We start from the raw sequence: 14,066 nt of genomic DNA, 5'->3' as shown, positions 1-14,066 counted from the left end.
TAATTATGATATATGAGGTCATAATATATATAATGGTTGTTTAAAATCATAAATAATATATTTTTCTAAAATTTGTTTTAACAAATCAAAATATTATAATATATATAATAATCAATTTAAAAATGCTCTTTTTAGTTATTTTGTATTCTTATCAGCTAGTTTTGTCAAACATGATTTGTTCATCAACTAGCTTATCTAACTTATCGTTCATCAGCTACCAGTTAATTTGTCAAACATAGCCTAAGTAGCTTATCAATAAGCTAGCTTGTAATCTAACGTATGTGCATTCAAACGATTACTCAAAAACTGAGTTAACTCGTAGCTAAATTATGTTTTTCAAACAATGTCTTAACAATCAACTAACTTATCAACTAGTTTACTAAACATAGCTCACATCTTCGTCCTACGTTTCAAACCAAACTATAAAGTGCATTTGGATCAGGAACGAGCCGTTAGTCGAAATTTTCATTCCGTTAAGTTTGATTTCGATCCAATTCAAAATTGATGAACGAGCTTCAAAGTCTGGGTCGATCCACGGATTCACCATTAAATGTTGCATAATTTCTTTGTTGTCATTAAAGATGAATAATCAAGTTAATATGTTGCTTTTAATACCATTTATTTTATCCATGTATATCAATAGTCATTCTTGGATTTAAGACTTCGTTTACTTCTTGTTAACACGGTTAATTACACCATTATTGAACCTTTTCTTTCATAATTACACTTGAAAATGATTGTTAATAGTTATGAGGTGGATTAAATACATTTTTATCTGTTAATTTTCAGGTCAGATATATTAACATCAAGATTTATATTTTACATTTTTAATACATGATTTGATCTGATTTTGATATAAAAGATGAAGTGGATATAATTATTCCTTAAATGAATGTTTTTTTAAGTAAATGAGATGAATAAAAATGGGGGAAAAAATAAGTAAAAATGGGAAGAACTAAAACGGTATCTTTTTGAATTAGATTTGAAATTGATGGAGAATAAATTGAATTTTTGTTTGTTCCAGGCAGTCGACCGACCTGTTAAAGCTTCCTCCACCATTCCCAACTTTCTCTCTCACATACAAACACGCACTCCACTATCTCTCTCTCTCTCTCTACAAACTTCGACCATCAAAACGCGTCCCTTTTCATTTCTTTCTCTGGGTGGGTTTCATATTCAATCTGGAGAGAGAGAGGAGGGTTGGGGGGTTTGCAAATCGGCTTCAATTTTTCAACGGGGGTTGAGTATTTTTCATGATTACAAGAAATCATATTACCGTTAGGGTTTGGTGAGTTTGTTTTCTTGTTCAAATTCCTTCTGGGTGTGGAGAGTTGAAGAAGTTGGACATGAAGCGGACTAAACTAGACTGGTTCATGTCTTTAAAACAGAAAAGATCGATTCAGTTTCTGATCGGTTTGGGGTTTTTGTATCTGCTCATGGTCGGTTTGGAAGTTCCCTTTGTATCTAGCATAGTTCGTCAAGAAGATGAGTCTGGTAGTTTCTTCTTCACCGACGGATTGTCCAAAAAATCCTATGCCTTAGACAGTGAAGAGGAATTACAAGAAAAAGAAGCTCCGATTCGTCCGCTAAATGTCCCTCAAATCGTTGCTAAAACCCCTCTAAGCCCGAGGCATTCTCGAAAAATCAGAGAGTTTAAAGCTTTATCAACCTTGAATTTCGATATCAACAGTTTGAATGGTGAACCGAAAGATGGGTTTGGAGGGATTCAAAAGTCTGCGAAGGAGGCATTTTCAGTAGGGAAGAAATTTTGGGAAGAACTTGAATCTGGTAAACTGAAACTACCCTCGGAAAACAGCACCACCAAAAATCAAACGAGGGAGAGTTGCCCTAATTCGATTACGTTATCTGGGTCTGTTTTTCGAGAAAAAGGAAGCATCATTGTGCTTCCATGTGGGATGACTTTGGGATCACATATAACTCTTGTGGGGAGGCCTAGAGAGGCTCACCCTGATCAGGACCCGAAGATTTCATTATTGAAATCGGGCCAGTATTTGATGGTCTCTCAGTTTATGATGGAGTTGCAGGGTTTGAAGACCGTTGATGGCGAAGACCCACCAAGGATTTTGCACTTTAATCCCAGATTGAAGGGAGATTGGAGTGGAAAGCCTGTGATTGAACAGAATACATGTTATAGGATGCAATGGGGATCTGCTCATCGATGTGAAGGATGGAAATCAAGGGCTGATGAAGAAACTGGTAAGTCCAATTGCATACATACTATTACTAAATATGGATTTTAGTTTTTCTTACAATTGAAAATCCATCAAATATAGCAAGTATTGAAAGCAAGAAAATTTCTCCATTTAGATATGATTTGATGAATATCATCCGATTTCTCAGAATTCTGTTTTTCTTGGTTGATTGATGATTAGAAAGAACCCACAACCTGTAAACTGCATTTAGGTTTCATTTCAACTGCCAATCCGTAGTTCTTTTGCCTCTGAAAACAACTTTTCTTCTTAATTTATACTGTCTCCCAAAATTTAAAGCTACAAATAACAAGAAAGTCTTGAGTATTCATCTAATTCTTTGGGTTTTCTAGTTGATGGTCAGGTGAAATGTGAGAAGTGGATCCGTGATGATGATGACCACTCGGAGGAGTCAAAATCAAGCTGGTGGTTGAACCGGCTCATAGGTCGAACCAAGAAGGTCACTTTTGATTGGCCTTACCCTTTTGCAGAAGGGAAGCTATTCGTCTTAACTCTTAGCGCAGGATTGGAGGGTTATCATGTTAATGTTGATGGGAGACACATTACCTCTTTTCCTTATCGAACCGTGAGTTGCGTCTGGGCTCTTTTTGATGAAATAACAGTAAAAAAAACCATCTTTATTTTGTAGATGGTTCTTACAGAGTTTTCTTGATGTGCTTTAGGGTTTTGCATTGGAGGATGCCACAGGATTGGCTTTGAATGGAGACATTGATGTAAATGCTGTATTTGCTGCTTCTTTGCCCTCAACACATCCTAGTTTTGCTCCTCAAAGACACCTTGAAATGTCAAATAAATGGAAGGCCCCACCGCTTCCAGATGGGCCCATCGATCTATTTGTTGGGATTCTTTCAGCAGGAAACCATTTTGCCGAACGGATGGCTGTCAGAAAGTCTTGGATGCAGCATAATCTCATCAAGTCTTCGCATGTTGTCGCTCGTTTCTTTGTTGCGTTGGTAAGTATAGATTTAAATGACAAGTGACATCAAATTATTGTTTTTGATATTGCAAGTCGTTTTATTTTGGTGCGTTAATGTTTGTGCAGCATGCCAGAAAAGAAGTGAACATCGAGTTAAAGAAAGAAGCAGATTTCTTTGGCGATATCGTTATTGTGCCTTACATGGATAATTATGATCTTGTGGTTTTGAAAACTGTTGCAATATGTGAATATGGGGTGAGTTTTGAGTTTTTTTGGACTTGCACACTTTGCACAAATCGGGGGTCTTCAGAAACCACCACTCTACTCTTTTGGGTATGGGTCGGGTCTGCCTACATCCCGTCCATAGAACTCACCTTTGGTTGGGATATACTTGGTTGGCCTTTGAGCTCTTTGGGGTACGCCATGGGTGCTCATTTTGTATATTATTTGACTCAGGTTCGCACAGCATCAGCTAAGTATATCATGAAGTGTGATGACGACACATTTGTTAGAGTTGATGCTGTTCTTAACGAAGCAAATAAAATCAGCGACGGTAAGAGCCTGTACGTGGGAAACATCAATTACTACCATAAACCCCTACGATATGGTAAATGGTCTGTAACATATGAGGTACTATCTTTGTTCTGTTTTCTTCTTCATAAGCGTGCATCTCTTTCACACATGTTCTTATCAAAATATGTATTGTGTCAGTGAGTATTCATTAAAGCATATCTACTATATATACAGGCATATATGCATTGATGCTTATACTACTGAAATTCAATATAGTGTATATGCGTTGATGCACATATTGGTTCTCATGGTTCTCATGGTTCTCAAAAATATTTATGGTTCTCATTTGATGTTTTTCCTATACCACATGTTTTGCATATTGCATATTCTACTTGCCAATTGGTGTAGTGTGATCGATCCATGGTTCTACCGTGTTAATATGATTGCTTATCTTGTGGAGTTCTTGAATTCTTTGATCTAATCATTCGTTTTAACATGTCAAACATGCTTGATGGCATTAGGGTGCGTTTGGTATGCGGGACACAGCAAAAACTTGTTGTCCCACATCTGTTGCGACATTTGGACTGAGACTGGACGGATCTGAATGAGCCAAAACCGCATTTATCTGTTACCTCAAAATAGGTGGAACAAAAATCGAGAGATGAGACAAACTTATTAAATTACTAAACTACTCATGTCAAATTAAATCTTTAAAACATCCAAAATTCTTTCACTTGCTTACCTCACTCTTGTCTGTCCCGTCCAGTATAACGCTAGGATTGTGTGTGTTCTTGAATGAGTGATTCTCATATTGAATCTTTTGAAGATGATGTTTAACTTAAATCTTTTGCCTATGGTCAGGAATGGCCGGAAGAAGATTATCCACCGTATGCAAATGGTCCAGGCTACATTCTATCATCGGATGTTGCAGAGTTCATAGCCATGGAGTTTGAGAAGCATAAGTTGAAGTTGTTCAAGATGGAAGATGTGAGTATGGGAATGTGGGTAGAACAGTTCAACAACACAAAACGCGTAGAATATGTACACAGTTTAAAGTTTTGCCAGTTTGGTTGCATCGAAGATTACTATACGGCACACTATCAATCTCCGAGACAAATGCTGTGCATGTGGAACAAGTTACAGATCCATGGCCGACCAGAATGCTGCAATATGAGATGACACCCACCACCCGTTTTCGCCAACAGAATCGTGGGCCGATCAAGAGACCTCCTTTCGAGATTCTTTGATTATTTTGTTTCTTATCTCCCCTTCTTTCTCAGATGGGGTTTACGGGGAAGTTTTGATACAACAAAATCTTGAATCATTTGTAATTTACTGTAGCAACTTCAACAAGATTGAAAGATTTTGTTGGATTTTAATCTAAAACTGCATCTTTCCCCTTCTCTTTCTATTTTCCAGAGAATGAAAATTGTATCTAAATAATAATATTCTTCAACGATTAGAAAAAAAAGCAGGATTTTAGACAAGTCTGTTAACCAAATTTAGTAGGCAAACCCAAGAAAAAGCAAGAGAAGCATCAGTGGGATGTTGTATGAACCCTTAACCATGTTTGCAGCTGAACCAGGGGTGGAGGTTGGACCAGAGGTTGAACCGGTGGTTGTGTTTTGGTATGCACAGGTGTAGCCGCAGCGGCTTGGAGGAACGATTCTATACACACCGCTAGTGGATAACAGATATACGTCATTCTTGTTATCCTGGCCGAACGAAATGAGGTAACCCAAGGCAGGACGTGAAGTTCCTGGAACAAGATTACAAGGTACCGGAGAATCCTTGGCACAAGTGAAGGGGATCTTGTTGGCCGTGAAATTGCCGCTGTTTTCAGGCGTTTCAACGCCTGCCCACATCGAATCAGCGTATAAATCCCCATATAAGTAACTGCAAGTTACCAAGATACCAAAATTAGCTAGTTTTTTTCCCTAAAAGTCAATTGTTTCATTTTGTGAGATTATATGAAATCTCGTCAGATTACTCTCCAAAAGAGCTCTTGTGGAGAGGAAAGACGTTTTAACATATATTGAGGAAAAATGATCCAAGTATGGTCTAGGAAATATGGGACTTCAACAGTCCCTTGTAAGGGAGCCTAGACAAGTGTAGATGGCCCCACAGTAGTAGACCTTTTGCTTCGATACCATGTGAGAATATGTGGAACCTTAATAAGACCACAGTCCAAAAGAGGCTTTGAAGAGAGAAGGGGGTTCCAATAAAGTCTAAGCTAACATGGAATTTCAACAGATTTGTTAACAGAAAGAAGGATCTTTTACTAGTTTGTTTACCTTCCATACAAGCATGGATCGGTTGTGGAGCGATAGAAGAACCCTCCCGTTATTGAAGCCGAACCTTCGTTCTTGCTTATATCCGAGTGTTTGTATCCCATTACTGGGAAAATCGGATTTATGGAGCTTGCAGATGTGTTTCCTCCAGGACTCTGTTCAGGAATGTAAAGGGTTGATCCTTCGTAAACACGCCATCCGTAGTTCCCATTTTTTGTGATCACGTTCACCTCTTCGTAATCGTTCTTGAAACAAATAGGAAACATAAGCACGGATAACCAGTGAATCAACTATTTCATGTATTATTAATGATAAATAATTAGTTTATCTGGGTTTTCAAAATATTTACGGTTCTCATTTGTAATACCTTGCCTACATCTGCACACATGAAATAAGATGGTCTTTCTGCATCGAAACTGCAACGCCATGGATTACTCAATCCTAAGGCCCAAATTTCTGGTTGCAGATCATCATCTTCAACATACGGATTGTCTCTAGGGATCGAATAGTTTCCCCATAGCCCAAGACGTGTAATTTCTTCTTCACCTGGATACAGATACAGAGTTCAACTTCTGATGAAAACAGTTTTGACTTTTGAAGTCGGAAATTCGTATCTTTGACCTCAGAAGTGTGAAAATTCATGGTTTCACTTACTGGGTATGTCATCGACGTCAAATCTCATAATCTTGCCCAGCAATGACTTCTTATCCTGTGCAAAATTGTATGGATCACCGGCGCCACCATCACCCATCATAAAATACAAATACCCATCGTTTGGTCCAAAGAGAATCTGGCCGGCGTGGTGAGACGTGAACGGAAGACCCATCGTGAAAATCCTCCTAACTTCCACCGGTGAAGCATTAGGAATCTGGAGTAACGAATCCATCAGATATTATGATATATGAACATAAGAACGAAGTAAAACTTGCCAATGAAGAACAATTGTAGTACCACGGACGTCCGTGAAGATGCTGTCCCGTTGACGGTGTATTCGGCCACAACACTTTGATACTGGCAAGGCTCGGCTGCACTATCGGAAGGAAGCTTCGAAGGATCACAGTTCACGTCGGAGTTACAAGCACATCTTCCCGAACAGCTCGGCGTTTGCGACTTGTCACAGTTGAAAGAAGCGAAGAACCTGCCGTTCTGTTCGAAATTCGGGTGCACCGCTATTGACATCAAACCGAACTGAGTATCGAAGTGAACCTCATCGGTCAGATCAAGAAACGGGTTGGACTCATCAAGGTCCAACGGACGTCCAGAACCAACTTCTGGAACTGTGGCCAGCCATATCTGGCCTTTCTGATTGGAAAAGAAGGCGCGGTTCGAGCCATCGGTGTGAGCCACCATGTCAAGGTACGGACCGTTGTCGATCTTCTCCAAACACATGCCGGTGGGGGTAGTTATGGTGCTGTTAGTGGTGGCGTTTAGGCTGACTTTTTCACCATCGAAGCAGACAGAACCATCGAGCGAAGGTCCGCCAACTGCGTTACAGAAATCAGTTCGTGATTGCCAGATATCACCGAGTGTGTTGCTGGAATTTGCTGGGGTGGGAGCTTGGCCTCGTAACGATGGCGAAAATGGCGAATTCTTTATGGGTGTATTTTGGCAGGTTTCCCATACTGTTTCGCAAAAATTGTTCTTGGCTTGGTTCGTTTGCGATGAATTTGATGAAACTGTAGAGTTGCAAAGCACAGGAACTTGCCGTGGAACGGTTTTGACCATGAAAAGTTCTGCAGAGAACGGATCGCATCGCTGAAAAATGAAATTATGTAGCGTGAGTTTAGGGTTGTTTGTTTAACTGTTAATAGTTTTATTAAGAGATTATTTCTGAATCGTTAAAAGGTGAATCTTGTTTCGCAAAAAAAAAGTCTGTCTTTTAATGGTTCTAAAACCCTCTGAATGATTTTGTATACTGGATCTCCCTTAACCATTTAGAGTCCTAATTTCATTGTATACAATTACCAAACAATTATATTTTATTTTGCACTATATCATGAGAGCCTATTAATCATTCTGACCACTTAATCATTCTGCACCAAACCATTCAACAATTGCCAAACAACTTCTTAGACTTGTATATATATCTTTGATATACGTTGGAGCCCCATCTCTTCTCAAGAACTCCTTTGAAATTTTATATACGGTTTCACATATTCTCGCGTAATATCAAAGTCAAATTCTATTGTGTGAGACAACTTGCCATTCCAGGCTAAGTTGGAGGGTCCTTTTACAACTCCGGAAAGTCTTGAACTAAGCAAAATCCACTTAAAGGAAACTAAAAAAAGTCTCAACAAAGGAACTCCTTCTTCTCCTTTAGGATAGGGTCGAATCCGTGTGATGGTTCGAAAGTGCTTTCAAATATTCTTCGACGTTGGAGTTCCATATCAGCTAAACTTAGACACTTTCTTTTTGATATATGTTGAAACCCCCCTTCAATCCTCACGCAAGGATGGACCTAAGAATACCCCAGGGACTCGTGCACCCGCTCAACTAATTTTTGCAGGTAGAATTTTTTTTGGTATGAAAGATGCATATGCTAAATTTTGAGGAATGCTCCGGAATATAAAAAATTACAAGGGATATCAACCCGCTCAATTGATTTTTGCAAGTAGAACTTTTTAGGTATGAAAGATGCACATGCTAAACTTTGAGGGGTTCTTCAAGATATTAGAAAATAAAAGAGACCGTGAACCAAAATTAACCCATCAACTCGACCAAAAATACTTAAAAAAATCCCTCGAAATCAACAATAAGAAATCCAAGAATTAGTGGAATTTGACTAAAAACTCTAATAACTCATTGGAGACCATTCAACAAAAATCCCGGGCCTGTCACCGTCGTTATTGGTTTTTTACGAGTAATTTAGGGTTTCACATACACATGGACAAAAAATCTAAGGTTTTTCTTGCACAAGCAAATCTAAAAATAACCACGAGGGTGGTGCCTGATTGTTTGAGTTTGGCTCCAAAGGTCAAAAGTCTCAGGTTCAAATCCAAAAAGGAATAAAAATCCCTTTGTGGCAGGTTCAAATGCGGTGACTCCGGACTATCTGCAAAGCAGGTGGTCGCCCTGAAATTAGTCGGCTCGCATAGCGGGTTGGATATCCAGGTTAATAAAAAAAAACTAAGGTTTTTCTTGCACAAGCAAAGCTAAAAATACCCAATAGAGACAAAAATTTCAATCTGGAATGGATAGGACCTTAGTTTTCTATGATATATCAAATCAAACTTTTCAAAATTGGATAGAATTACGTTGCAATTCAAGATCATAATCAAGAAATATACGAATTCATACCGAACAAAGGATGGATTTGAGAAGAGAAGCACAATCAGACTGAGACACATTCATGGCTTCAAACTGCTTCTGTATATTCGAATCTTGGATGGAATCACAGCACGAACTGCCATTGTAGCCACAGAAAACCAGAGGAGTCTTGGGCCTAACTGGTGTTCCTGCCATAAACAGATGAAGATCATTACAACCAGAAGCAAAATTCATATCAAAAAACAAACTCAAAAATGGAGAAATTTTGATACTTGAATCTGTACACAGAGGAAGTGAAAGAGCAGGAGTGACAAGAAGAAGAAGAAGAAGATGAAGAACAGAAGTGAAGGAGATGATGAAGATGACATGAATATGAAGAACAGAAACAGCCATGGTGGAAAGTCCAAAAAAAGGGTTATCACTTCATCTTCTTCTTCATGAAAGTTTTTGAAGCATTTAAGTTATGATGTGTGAAGGGATTGTGATGGCATCAGATATTGAATCATGCAGGCAGGGAGTCTTCATAGTTGACTTTACACTTTGATTCTTAATGCAAATCTATGTAGTTGGTATGCTAGCAAAGATTTTTCTCTCTTCTATCATATTATATTTTATGATAACACGGAGTCATCGCATTTGAACCTTCGTGGCCACAAGGGGATTTTTATTCCTTCTTAAATTTGAACCTAGAACCTCCTGGTACTTTTGATTTTTGATAAATTTATGTATGTTTTGATTTTTTTAAGATGGATGTTTTTAATTTGTTTGGTTGGAAAGTGTTTGTTTCATGTCCTGTGACCAGCATTGATTGTATTTCTCATGGGTATGCTTTTTGTTCAATCTTGAAATTTACATATGGATGACAGGCACTAAACCCAACTTGTAATTTATTATTTCTTAAATTAATTAATTAATTAAATAAAGGGTATTATTTATTAATAAACACTGGTGATATTCAACTTGTTGAAGGAGACATGAAGCAAAAAAGAAGAAAATAAGTTACAGGAGACTTGTGCAAAATTATAATTTAATTTGAAGAAAATTTCATTTTTTTTTTTAATTTTAAATTGGTTTAAATAATACTATAAATGTTGATAAAGTATTGTTATAAGTTTTTTGAATTTTATTTTAAGACATAGTTGATTCTTTTACAGTATATTAATATACATTATTAACAACGGTTCGTTGTGACATATGACTTAACTCAAAACTTGTGTCTGACATCACGTTTGTAATAACGGTTTACCCCTTAAATTCTCACCCACAAATATATTTCCCTCAATAAGAAACTGGTCTTTTTCGGATTCAGCCAACGTTTAATGCTTATCCAGACATAATATCTTTTATCCAATTAAAGCTCCCAATTTTTTTAGAGACGAATGATATTTGGGTAAAACTTTATATCAAATTTAATGCTATTTATGTTTTTGTAATAAAAAAACACAAGTTATTATAATATGAATGAATTAATTAATAGATAAATGAAGTCACTTTGACTTGGCATGTGAAATGGGTTCTTTCAAACTTGTTTTATTCATGAAAAATACGAATTGAAATGATGGTGGGCACGACTGTTCAAAGTAAAGAAACTAGAAAAACACACTAATTTCAAACTAGTAATAAAAAAAAAAGCATAGCCACAAAAATGATGTTTGATTGGTTTGAGCTTGGTCCCAAAAAACAATGCTTGATTGCTTTGAACTTGACCCTAAAGGTCAAAAGGAAGATCCCAATTTCAAATCCAAAGATAAATAAAAATCCTCATAAGGCTACAGAGATTCAAATGCAATGACTCAAAGCTATCTACAAAGCAAGTGGTTGTCCTGAGATTAGTCTGGCTCGTATAACGAATTGGATATTCAGGTTAATAAAAAAAATACATGCTTTAGAGCGTCCAACCGCATATCTGAAGAAATTACCACTCAGATGCATAATGTCACGGTTAAAACCCAAAAACCTGCTACCGGTCCCTACTAAGCAACTAACCAGAGTCACAGATCCATTTGGTACAACCACTCGGTAAAAGGCGAAATGGTCTTTAACCAATTTTTGCCTTTTTTTGCTTGTGTAAAAAAAGATTCCTCAATCAACCGACTAAAACGAGAGCAATTCCAATTCAAGCAACAGCAATGGAGAATGGTCCAGGAGATGTACTATAACTCAAAATTTGGGAAAGCATAAATAAAATCATGGTCATTTTTCAACATGAAACATCAAAGCAACCTCATCACGACTCAAAAGCCTAGCTAACATGCTCTCAAGCATCTGTAATAGGGTACTCAAACACAACATCTTTCCCGGAAAGCTTCCTGTACACTCCGCTGAATGTCTCCAGCTTGTACTCTGTGTCATTACGAGCCTTTGGGTCCAAGAAAATCTGCACGATGTAGAAAAAAGAGTTAGCATGGGAAGCCTGGATCCAAACGGCATTTTCGTTTAGCAAGTGGGGATATGCAAAAGAGTGTTTGAATTCACCTTTATGATTTTGGAACCATCAAGCCTATATCGGATACGTTTCCCCACAATCTCAGCAGGGTGGACGACATCCTCAAGCATGGCATCATGCACAGCTGTAAGGGTGCGAGATCGAGGTCTCTGGGCTGCGGAACCTTTCTTTGGTGGTCGAACTATGCGTCTGGTGGCAATGAAAACCACATCCTGTTAACAACCAAAATTAAACATGTCAGCCAAATACGACTATTAGCTCTTAAACCAACTACAAGTTAAGCAAATCTACCAGCAAAGAAGAGATGGTGGCATTCATGATATAAATTAGAAAACCAATGATTAAGATAACACTATCACCAAGATTACTTGGCTTTGAAAAGGTTGGTAAAAGAAGCCTTTAAGGCCTTTACCTTTCACTTTGCAGATAAAGTAATTTGTGACCAAAAACCATGTACAAGTTGCTCAAATGCCAACAAAGGCATAACCCCACAGAATAATCATCATATCAGAAGCATCGGACTCAACCTTCTAATTTCAACTAGATAAACATTCATTCATAGGGACCATAGGGTTCAATGTAAATAAGAATATGATACATATGCATGCCAGGATTGCATAAGGAGAAACAAGAGAACAAAACCAAATCATTTGTCAGCTCAGGCTGCATGAGCAACAAATCAGGTGTATACAGAAACCATAGATGAGCATTCTGGTAGGCTAAAAAGCACAATGGTGACAAAAACTAAAAAATACATGCTAGAACATTGCCACTCAGATATCCTATCCACTTAAAATTGTAACCCAGTTAAGCACTGCACTTCTTTTGTCATCACTGTACATCAACCATACAAGGAAAGCTTAGAACCCCTATCTAGCTCCTGAACCTACACTTACCACAAACATGCACCATGAAGCCACTGAACCTAAGATTTCTGAAAAAGATATTTACATGGCTCACATCAAGCATCATCATGATAAGTTCAGTTTCTCAAAGACCTAACAACAAATGTCAGCAAGCTGAAGCGCTGCCTAAACTAGCATCCAAAAGACAAGAAAAGAAATAATATATGGCAAAGTACCTTCCCACTGAACTTTTTCTCAAGCTCTCTGACAAGCTTGGTATGGATCTTGCGGAATGGTTTCCTCAATCTATAAGGAACATGGATCACAACAGCCTTCCGGTTTCCAGATACATCAATTTGACTGCAAAAAAAGAATACATCAATTATACAGACGGAGTAACAAAAAGAATTCACATACAACTAATGCATCCTTACTTTGCAGAGTTGATGTACAAGTCCTTCAAGTCACTCTTGAGCTCTTGGTGAGTGTTCTCCAAGTCAAACAAAGCCTGCAGTGACAAAATAGATAGAAATCAATAAGAAAAACCTCTAATGACAGATAGTAACAACTTAGCAATCAAAATAAAATTAGAAAGAGATGGCATTATCAGCAAATGACCTGAGCAACACTCTGCTCAAACTCGGTGGGTTCGACATCCTTATCCTTTTGGATCTTCTTCATTGAGGTATACATCTTGAAGATCTGGTTTGCAAATAGCAATAGTTTAAAACAAATACTTAGTCCATTACACAATCCCATTATTTTCTCAGTTCAGTTAACAAGTAAACAATAAGACAGTGCCACAACAAAATCTTCTATAATCATTATTAAGTTAAACTTTGAGTGAAACAGCAACATATATGCCTTCAAACAATTCAATGAAAACAGAGCCAAATATTCCATTTTCATTTTGGTGAGGCATTACATGTACGGAGCACTATGAGAAGAACCAAGCTTGGAGCTCACCCGTCCTTCACTCGAGGCTCCACAACTAACCATAATTTCAATTAGCAAGTTTAACATAATTACAGTCAACAATACTATAACACTAAAACTAACATCAATCAGTTAACAGATAGTCGAACAAGTGTCCAGATATAACATCAAATCTACTCAAACTCCATATAGTGGAGCGCAAACACAAATAAACCCATAATCATGTATCGATCAAGCATACAAGAAGAATAACACCGAAATGCAATCACAGAAACTAGTTCTACAACGTACAGTAAGAACCAAGATGACATTAGAAATTAAGGTTGAAAATGACGGAAAGGCATTCAATTGAAACAATCTGAAAATAGAGGAAGATGAAGAGTGAAATCTTACGTTGAATCGAAGGGTGGATCCTCTCGGAGGAAAACCCTAACCTGCTTGGAGTTCGGCTCGGGAGGAGAAGACTGCTGCTGTTATTGATGCTGGGGACTCAAAAACGTATAAATTAGAGGGGTTTTGTAATGCCCTATACTATTTTCTAGGGTTATCCACTTGGGCCTCAAATCTGGGCCTGGATTTTCTATTGGGCTAACAAGCCCAAATTTAGTCCTTACTTCTTAT

The 14,066-nt window shown here is 37.8% G+C and overlaps 3 protein-coding genes across 4 annotated transcripts; 1 reads left to right on the top strand and 2 right to left on the bottom strand.

The window, feature by feature from the left end:
* Positions 1-1,060: 1,060 nt before the first annotated feature.
* On the top strand, positions 1,061-5,065 carry LOC112508568 (hydroxyproline O-galactosyltransferase GALT6-like). Its single transcript, XM_025113240.1, has 6 exons — positions 1,061-2,217; positions 2,564-2,796; positions 2,894-3,184; positions 3,274-3,402; positions 3,604-3,777; positions 4,522-5,065. Exons 1-6 carry the CDS (start codon positions 1,347-1,349, stop codon positions 4,837-4,839), a joined length of 2,016 nt encoding a protein of 671 aa, XP_024969008.1. The 5' UTR covers positions 1,061-1,346; the 3' UTR covers positions 4,840-5,065.
* A 26-nt stretch (positions 5,066-5,091) lies between these two features.
* LOC112508567 (HIPL1 protein-like) lies at positions 5,092-9,783 on the bottom strand. Of its 2 annotated transcripts, XM_025113239.1 has the most exons (7): positions 9,491-9,783; positions 9,249-9,406; positions 6,903-7,706; positions 6,606-6,819; positions 6,319-6,497; positions 5,955-6,196; positions 5,092-5,556 (listed from the first exon to the last, which is right to left on the bottom strand). In XM_025113239.1, exons 1-7 carry the CDS (start codon positions 9,609-9,611, stop codon positions 5,163-5,165), a joined length of 2,112 nt encoding a protein of 703 aa, XP_024969007.1. In that variant the 5' UTR covers positions 9,612-9,783; the 3' UTR covers positions 5,092-5,162. The 2 variants fall into 2 exon arrangements, with proteins under 2 accessions (XP_024969007.1, XP_024969006.1); XM_025113238.1 differs by having other exon boundaries at positions 9,249-9,783.
* Positions 9,784-11,307: 1,524 nt separating this feature from the next.
* On the bottom strand, positions 11,308-13,947 carry LOC112509264 (40S ribosomal protein S7). Its single transcript, XM_025114122.1, has 6 exons — positions 13,839-13,947; positions 13,128-13,211; positions 12,944-13,017; positions 12,746-12,869; positions 11,694-11,876; positions 11,308-11,595 (listed from the first exon to the last, which is right to left on the bottom strand). Exons 2-6 carry the CDS (start codon positions 13,200-13,202, stop codon positions 11,476-11,478), a joined length of 576 nt encoding a protein of 191 aa, XP_024969890.1. The 5' UTR covers positions 13,203-13,211; positions 13,839-13,947; the 3' UTR covers positions 11,308-11,475.
* Positions 13,948-14,066: the final 119 nt, after the last annotated feature.

The sequence above is a fragment of the Cynara cardunculus genome (genome assembly GCF_001531365.2).
Source record: "Cynara cardunculus var. scolymus isolate 2C chromosome LG 3, CcrdV1, whole genome shotgun sequence".
In the NCBI taxonomy this organism is placed as follows: Eukaryota; Viridiplantae; Streptophyta; class Magnoliopsida; order Asterales; family Asteraceae; genus Cynara; species Cynara cardunculus.
The sequence above is the reverse complement of the archived record's forward strand: the minus strand, read 5'-3'. Positions and strand labels throughout refer to the sequence as shown.

Excerpts from the sequence above, each read along its gene's own strand:
- LOC112508568 (XM_025113240.1), top strand. The coding sequence starts at position 1,347 with ATGAAGCGGACTAAACTAGACTGGTTCATGTCTTTAAAACAGAAAAGA. Across the intron at positions 2,218-2,563 it reads AAGGGCTGATGAAGAAACTG|TTGATGGTCAGGTGAAATGT; the intron begins GTAAGTCCAATT and ends TGGGTTTTCTAG. Across the intron at positions 3,403-3,603 it reads TTGCAATATGTGAATATGGG|GTTCGCACAGCATCAGCTAA; the intron begins GTGAGTTTTGAG and ends TATTTGACTCAG.
- LOC112508567 (XM_025113238.1), bottom strand. The coding sequence starts at position 9,611 with ATGGCTGTTTCTGTTCTTCATATTCATGTCATCTTCATCATCTCCTTC. Across the intron at positions 7,707-9,248 it reads TCAAATCCATCCTTTGTTCG|CGATGCGATCCGTTCTCTGC; the intron begins GTATGAATTCGT and ends TTCATTTTTCAG. Across the intron at positions 6,820-6,902 it reads CATCTTCACGGACGTCCGTG|ATTCCTAATGCTTCACCGGT; the intron begins GTACTACAATTG and ends TCGTTACTCCAG.
- LOC112509264 (XM_025114122.1), bottom strand. The coding sequence starts at position 13,202 with ATGTATACCTCAATGAAGAAGATCCAAAAGGATAAGGATGTCGAACCC. Across the intron at positions 13,018-13,127 it reads TTGAGCAGAGTGTTGCTCAG|GCTTTGTTTGACTTGGAGAA; the intron begins GTCATTTGCTGA and ends TTGTCACTGCAG. Across the intron at positions 11,877-12,745 it reads AGAAAAAGTTCAGTGGGAAG|GATGTGGTTTTCATTGCCAC; the intron begins GTACTTTGCCAT and ends GGTTGTTAACAG.